This window comes from Tympanuchus pallidicinctus, unplaced genomic scaffold, assembly GCF_026119805.1.
Source record: "Tympanuchus pallidicinctus isolate F22 unplaced genomic scaffold, pur_lepc_1.0 scaffold15, whole genome shotgun sequence".
In the NCBI taxonomy this organism is placed as follows: domain Eukaryota; kingdom Metazoa; phylum Chordata; class Aves; order Galliformes; family Phasianidae; genus Tympanuchus; species Tympanuchus pallidicinctus.
The window spans coordinates 18,266,120-18,273,799 of record NW_026294669.1 but is presented as its reverse complement, the minus strand read 5'-3'; the positions used below and the strand labels follow the sequence as shown (position 1 = coordinate 18,273,799).

At 40.4% G+C, this 7,680-nt stretch overlaps 1 protein-coding gene across 4 annotated transcripts in view; it reads left to right on the top strand.

The window, feature by feature from the left end:
* ABCB11 (ATP binding cassette subfamily B member 11) overlaps positions 1-7,680 on the top strand; it is a 45,165-nt gene that overhangs the window by 15,976 nt on the left and 21,509 nt on the right. For all 4 annotated transcript variants that reach the window (XM_052674968.1, XM_052674970.1, XM_052674969.1 and 1 more), the window contains 4 exons: positions 449-620; positions 2,994-3,118; positions 3,611-3,785; positions 6,024-6,137. In XM_052674968.1, coding sequence (XP_052530928.1) covers positions 449-620; positions 2,994-3,118; positions 3,611-3,785; positions 6,024-6,137 — 586 coding nt within the window. The remainder of the gene's footprint in view (positions 1-448; positions 621-2,993; positions 3,119-3,610; positions 3,786-6,023; positions 6,138-7,680) is intronic.

Below are 7,680 nucleotides of genomic sequence, written 5' to 3'. Positions count from 1 at the left end.
GTATCCCTCTATTTTTCCACTCCGTCATATTCAGAGAACAAACTGCCTGGTGTAAGGTTGAATGATGAAGACAGTTAAAGCCTTCCTCCTACCTCCTCAGCAAGGCTGCAGTTAGTGCTGTACAATGGGGATATGCCATATCAGTTATACTATTAAATGGCTGCATCCAGCTGAGATGTCTCTGCTCCCTTTGCATCAGCTGGGGCACAGCGGTGAGCAAGACTGCTGGCAGGATGGCTTTTCCTGGGAAAAGGCAGAATTTTCTCTGTAGTACTCATGTGTAAAATAAATGCCGGTTGCCATTGTAAAGGTTCCAGGTTTTCTTACTGTAACTGAGCATTTTTGGAAAAGCCCTCTGCAAGGGAAAGCAAAATGTGGCAATACAAAGGAAAGATATGCAGATACACTCTCACTGACCTTTCTGTTTTTTTCTCCCCTACTCTCACAGTGATGTTAACAAAATTAATGAGGCTATTGCTGATCAAGTAGCAGTCTTCATCCAGCGCTTAACCACCTTTGTGTTTGGATTCCTACTGGGATTTGTCAGTGGGTGGAAATTGACTCTGGTTATCATTGCAGTCAGTCCCCTCATTGGGATTGGAGCAGCTGTCTATGGCTTGGTAAGTGCATAGTCTGAGGTTCACTCTCATGAGGTGCTGTTGTGTTTTAAGCCTGCAGGTGGTTAAGCACCACACAGTTGTTTGCTCAGTCTCCTGCTTCCCAGTGGGGTGGAGGAGAGAATCAGGGAAAAAAAAAGAAAAAAGAAAAAAGAACTTGTGGGTTGAGGTGGAACTATTTACTAAGGTAGACAAAAGGAAAAGGATAATAATTATGACTGTCTATATGTATGTGAGTGTAAATAACAAGTGATGCACAAGCAGTGCTCACCACCCCCTGACTGAGGCCCACCTCACCCTCTGAGCAGCAGAAGAGAGATGAATTCCCACACCATTCGAAACTCCTTCCGCTTGATGTCATATGGTATGGAATATCCCTTTGACCAGTTTGAGTCTGTTGTCCTAATTCTGTGCTCTCCCAGCTCCTTGGGCCCTTTGCTGAGAATGGCCTTGGTTCTGTACAACAGAAGAGGAACACCCAGGGAGGTGGTGGAGTCTCCTTCTCTGGAGATGTTCAAGACCTGCCTGGATGCCTACCTGTGCGACCTGGTGTAGGGAACCTGCTTTGGCAGGGGGGTTGGACTCGATGATCTCTGGAGGTCCCTTCCAACCCTTACAATTCTGTAACACTGCTTAGCAGCAGCTACAAACACCAGTGTGGTGTTTTTCTCCTAGAACAAAAACATAGCATCATACCAGATGCTCTGAGGAAAAAAATTACATCCCAGATGAAACTAAGACAGGTACATTGAACAGGGAAGGTCATGCCATAGAGCTAGGGCGAATGCTGGTACCTTTTAAAGTCAAGAGAGTCAGATTTTGGTCCTGGCAGAACTGATCAGTTCTGTGATTTTGTGATGTGTGTGTGCTAAGGAGGAGCTTCACTCCTACTTCACTTATTCCCAGAATCTAATATCCAGCATCTAAGACAGGAACATAAGCATTGTTTCTGTGGGGGCATGTGCAGGGATAGTGGGGTTGCTGGGATTAGAACAGGCCTGCAGCATCTGTCTATTATTCCATGCTGGATTTAAATGGTTATTAGACTTGAGACTTAGTTTTTCCACCTAAGGTTTTAGAGATGACACAGTCCTGGAGCTCTGAAACAGTTCAAAACAGCTGCTCAGACTCACCTCAAGATATCCCTACTCCTGGCAACTACTATGTCTTTTCCCAGTCATTCTGGTTCTGCTTCTCTGCCCACACCCTGCACCTCCCTGTGACTGTGCAGAGGAGCCAGATGGAAGAGGGGAATCACAGGATCCTATGCCTTATCATCTCCTTTCCCTTCCTCAGCAGTTCCTGCTCCTCCTGCACATTCTCATGCTCTTCAGTTGGCTTCAGCCCCCTGTCTAGCTATCTCTCTTCTTCCACGTAGGAACAGTTGCTGTCATTTTGCTATCAGCATTCCGGCCTAACTGTAACAAATTTTGTTTCTTCCTGCTCTCCTTTTGCTGTCCGCTGGCTGCAAAGAAGATGATGTGAATGATGACTCAGTATAAAGTGGAAGAGCAATGTTCTGGCAGGGAAAAAATCAACTCCAGAATGCATCTTTCCTTTGTTTGCAATTTATTTCTGACCTCATTCCCTTTATGCTTTGTCATTTTCCCCATTTCAGTTCTTTCTCTGTCCCCATGTCTTTCACGTACCCACACTTAAGTCTTTCCTCTTTGTGAACCTTAGCTCAAGTTTTAGTTTTTTATCACGAAGAAAACTGACTTAACATCAGTTTAGCATGGTTTCATCTCAGAAAGTGACTAACAGATCCTTAGGGTAGAGTATTTGAAGAACAAAAGCAAATAATAACATTACAATTTCCAGGAACATTTAATTCTTGAACTAATATGGTATGTTTACATATAACATTCAACGTGAGCACTTTTTGAGCCCAAGTAAGCTTTCAGCATCCAGTGTGCTCTAAGGTGCTGTACCCAAGAGACAAAGCATAGTGATGGGCTACATGTATTTTCTTTCTCTCCCATTAGTACCATTACCTGTTCTTCCTAAAGCTAGCTCTGCTACGCTGGCTAAACTGCTGCTCTTCCTGCTGATCCTACCCCTCCCGCCATGATGGACACACGCATGATCATTCTATGATCTGCTAAAATGCAGCTAGCAAGAGAGAGAGAGAGAGAGAGAGGAAAAGAGGGACAGCATTTGTTGTCTGCTGCTCTTTCTAGGTATTTGAAGCAGAGCTGTTGGGATAATTGTTAGACAAAACGCATGCTACAGAAATATATGTCCTAACACTAGAAGACAAACTTTTGAATGAGCAGTGAGTCCGGTGGCAGGAACAGGGGAGGTGACCTCATGCAGCACTGTGTGATGGTCAGAGCTGCTTATCATGGTCAGGTGTAATTTCCTGTGGTTTTACAGGCTGTGGCAAAACTGACAGGCCGAGAACTGAAGGCTTATGCAAAAGCTGGGGCTGTGGCTGATGAAGTGCTCTCATCCATCAGAACAGTAGCTGCTTTTGGTGGCGAGAAGAAAGAAGTTGAGAGGTTTGTTCAGACAAATTGTCAAGAATCTCTGCATTCTTTCTGCTGTAGAAACGTGACCGTAGCAATTAGTCTTAGAGTTTTGAAACAACAGCCATCCGTTAGTTTTGAGAATTATATGCATTTATATTGTAGAAATCTAGTTTTCAAGTAACATTCTTATGCAAAATCTGTTCATAATGCAATTGGTGAAGCAGAACATAAGTAATACTATCTTCAAGCCATTCTCCTTTGTAGGAACTTATTGTTCAACTTTGCTGCACATCTGAAAATCTTGTGCACTTTCAAGATAAGTAAGAATAGTAATTACAGAGTACCATAGCTCCCACAAAGACCTCAATTTATTGTGCCCGCTGTAAATTAGGAATGTTAGCATGATTTAAAAAATGGTTGGATTGGGAAAGAGAACTTTAATTTCATTTTCTTGCTGTTTGTTCGTATTAATTTTGCTGTCAAGTTCATTTCATTCAGTTTTATTTTTATGTCTTTTTACAGATATGATAAGAATTTAGTGTATGCTCAACATTGGGGAATCAGAAAAGGAATAATAATGGGATTATTCACTGGTTACATGTGGTTTGTAATCTTCCTGTGTTATGCATTAGCCTTTTGGTATGGCTCTAAACTTGTCCTTGAAGATGATGAATATTCACCCGGCACTCTGCTACAGGTACCCATGCAACTTTTTTCTTGACTGTTTCTTAAAGGATTAATTCTGGGACGTAGTATTTTCATATCTGTTTACTTATAAATAAAGTCATTACTCATTATATGCATGAAAGTAGATGATATACCAGAATAAGATTTTTAAAAATCTGTATTTACTTAAAATGCCTCCTAGTGTGCTCTGATCAGAATAATGTGCCTGATGCCATGGCCTGAAACTAGCTTTCCCATAGTGTGGGCTGGCATGTGGCTTCTACGGTAGTGCCATCTCAGGAGAGCTTTTATTTTGTTGATAAAGGTAAAAACATTGTGATAACGAAGAACCCAACCAAAAAAAATTTTATCAAATTTAACCTCTCTGTCATGGTTCCAGGTCTTTTGAAGCACCATTTCTTTTGTAGATTTCCCATACGGTGCCATAGATAAGCAACTTGTAAATACGTATGCTATCAAGACACATGTAGCTACGCCTCCTGTATTTTAATACAAAAAAAAAAAAAAAAAAAAAGGCAGCATATTAATCTCCTGGTGGTCTTTTGCACAGTTGCTGTTTAGCAGATCGATGACATAAGTGCAATAAAGCCAGCATCTATAGATGTCTCGGTTGTTCACTTAAAACCAAGGCTGCCCAAGTATCAAGCTCTGGTCCAGAACCAGAGTAATTTTCTTCTGAACCTTGATATGTCCTGAGTGTTCTGATCAGACATCAGTTTCTGATTCTTCTCTATCAATTGCCTAACATAAGAGCTCTCTACCACCAGCAGCCTACATGCAAAACTTCCTGTTAAGTGAAGCTTGGTAATTTATTTTGAGGACATAGTAAAATTGAGTCATTCTGTTCAAGGAAGATGTCCCTCACAGGAAATCATTTGCAACTCCTTTTGACACCAGTGATGATGCAACATAGTGCTGTAAAAAGTTATTTCCTTGCCTTGTACACAACTATAGTTTCAGTGCTTTCTAATGAAAAATAGCAAAGAGAGGGGAGCTGCCCAGTAGCTGAAAAATGGAAGCTGTAAACTGAAAGGTTATTTATTATCCTCCCCTTTCTCTTTCTTGCCAGTCATCTTTCTTCTACTTCATGTTTTCAACCATACCCTGGAGGTCTGGAGTGAGGAGTGATATGTAGAAAATGTTTAAAGATTATTTTCCTAGTCCCTTAAAGCGTTGTGCATCAACGATTCTGGTGTCTTTAGATACACTAAGAAAGTCCTTGCCTTTTTCTTCTAATCAAAGCTACAGAACCTGTTCTCCTGTTCTTGATGGATTCTGACATGAATGTAATCTACTTCCCCTGGGACTCATCCACACTAAGAAGTTATTTTGCAGTATGAATTTATAGCATGATCTGCATACCACCATATAGATGTTTGCACAGTACAGCCTTTATACAGTAGATTCTTTCATTTCAGCCAGTCTAGTAAACACCAGTGTGCTTCAAAGTAGGACTGACTCCTGTGTGATTTTATTTCTTTCTTAACAGTAGCATTGTTTTATATAACTTTTGCTTGTATCTTGGCTACTGTCTGTTGAATTCAAAAGACTAGCTGAGTTATAACCTGGACAGGTGTGAAAAGGGGGCCCACAAGGCCGTAATGAAATTCAACAAGGCCAAGAGCAAGGTATTGCACTTTGGTCATGGCAATCCTGGATAAGTGTACTGACTGGCAGGGAGAAAAACTCATTGAGAGCAGCCTTGCAGAGATGGACCTGAGGATCCTTCTTGGGTGCATGAAAAGATTGATGCGAGCCAGCAGTGTGCACTTGCAGCCTAAAAGGCAAACTGGGTGGGGCCAGCAGGACAGGAGAGGCAGTTATCACCCTCTACTCTGCCCTTGTGAAATCCCACCTGGAATACTGTGTCCAGACCTTGTGGTCTGTATAAGACCCATAAGAAAGATGTGGAGCTTTTGAAGAGAATCCAGAGGAGGGGCCACAAGGATACTCAGAAGGCTGAGCACCTCTCCTACAAAGACTGGCTGAGAGAGCTGGACTTGTTCAGTCTGGAGAAGAGAAGGCTGTGGGGAGACCTCTTTGTGGTCTTCCAGTATTTAAAAGGAGATTCTAAGATGTATTTGTTTGCCTTTTTTTGTGTGCTAATTATAGTCGTGGTGAATCACTGTAGATCAGTTAATGCACAAGAACTCATTAATCCATTTTAGTTTGATTTGCCTGCCTAAGTTCTGGATTGTAATAAAAACCTGATGTCAGATTTTCTTAAGTTCTTCTTCCACTTCTACAGGTTTTCTTTGGTGTTTTAGTAGGAGCTTTAAATCTCGGTCAAGCATCTCCCTGCCTGGAAGCCTTTGCCACTGGACGCGGGGCTGCAGCAAACATTTTTGAGACAATAGATAGAGTAAGTAATACATTTCTAAGCTGTGTCACTGGTGGAAAGAAAAATAAGTAAGTCTCAAACAGAAGTAGTATGTCAGCAGTCTAGACTAGGAAAAATGAGAGCAATTAAAGAAAAATTAGATGTGGGATAGAAAGGTTGATTGGCATGCACACATCCTTAGAGAGGGTGTTGAACAGATTCCTTAACTGTCCTGTTTCTGAGAAATGAAGCTTTACCTCAGCTACTGCTGTTTCTTACTTCCATACCTCCTTGCACACAGTTATTGATCGGTGCTGGAGCACAAAAAGTGTACAGGCAGGAAGCAACAGTTGCCTTACAGTCAGATTTTCAGCAGGTACCTACCTCACTGTCACCACATAGTGTGAAATGTGATGCTGTTGGCATTTGCCAGTAGGAGTCTCTGTCACTCTGGGTCACCCATCCTAGAGCTATCCAAAATTAAAATGGCACCCAGTGAGCACAGGGAGAGGTCTCACAGCATTCAAAAAAGTTAATTGCAGTATTCTCTGTACGGATGTGTATTTGAAATACATATCTGTACATTTGAAGATGTAATGTATGATTGTATGTATCACATACGTAGCTACATTTCTATGTCAGAAAGGTCTGAGAGCTGCCGATGTTTATTCATAAAGATTGCTTTCTGTATCTGCATTTATTTAGTGGCTGGCAAAACTGTAGATTTCTTAATGGTACTTAATGTATCTGGTCATTGATGGGAGTTATTGTGCTGAAAGTGTGTAAACACATTAAAATGCTGCCTGTCTTTTACAGATCACGTAAATGTATATAAAGAAGGCTAAAATAACTATGGTAACACTGATGGACTTTTTTGTAACCTTTCAGTGTTCTATAATAATGATAACGCATATGTCTTATAGATGCACTTAATTATCTAAAGATTTTCCTTTAAGATAATTGAAAAAGAGATGAGTAAGAAGTGTTTTTTAGAGAAAAAAATTAAAAGCACAGAAGATGTGCAACAGTAAGGATTAATCGCAACATTCAAGATAGTCAGATAACTGCAGGGTAAAAAGAAAACAGAAATGAGATTTTTTTCTCATCTAGAGAAGGGTGATAAATTAGATCATCTGCTTGCTGCATTTGTAGATTGTAACTGGATACTAACATCTCACCTCTGCAGTGATCTCTGGCACTTAACTTCAGTGTGATCATACTGATGTTCTCATTTGCAGGGTCAGTGAAACTCTTTTCTTCATAGCTTAATATCAGAATTTAAGTAGAATGTCTTAATAAAAGAAAGCTTTTGGCCACTCTTAACATCTTAGAACATACACATTTCTAATATTAAAATTCTCTTCTATCTGCTAGGCTCCATTTAAAAAAAAGTTTATCCGTTATCAAATACTGATATTATTATAGTTTTAATCATAGTTTTATTGAATTTTCTTTATTCTGTGGTTAAGATTTTCCATAAATTTCCTTGTAAAGCTATCCTTAGAAAAAATGATTTCTTTGGGATTCCTCAAATTTCTCTTACTTTTCTGCTCATGTTGTACAGTCAGTCCACAACATCTGAGCC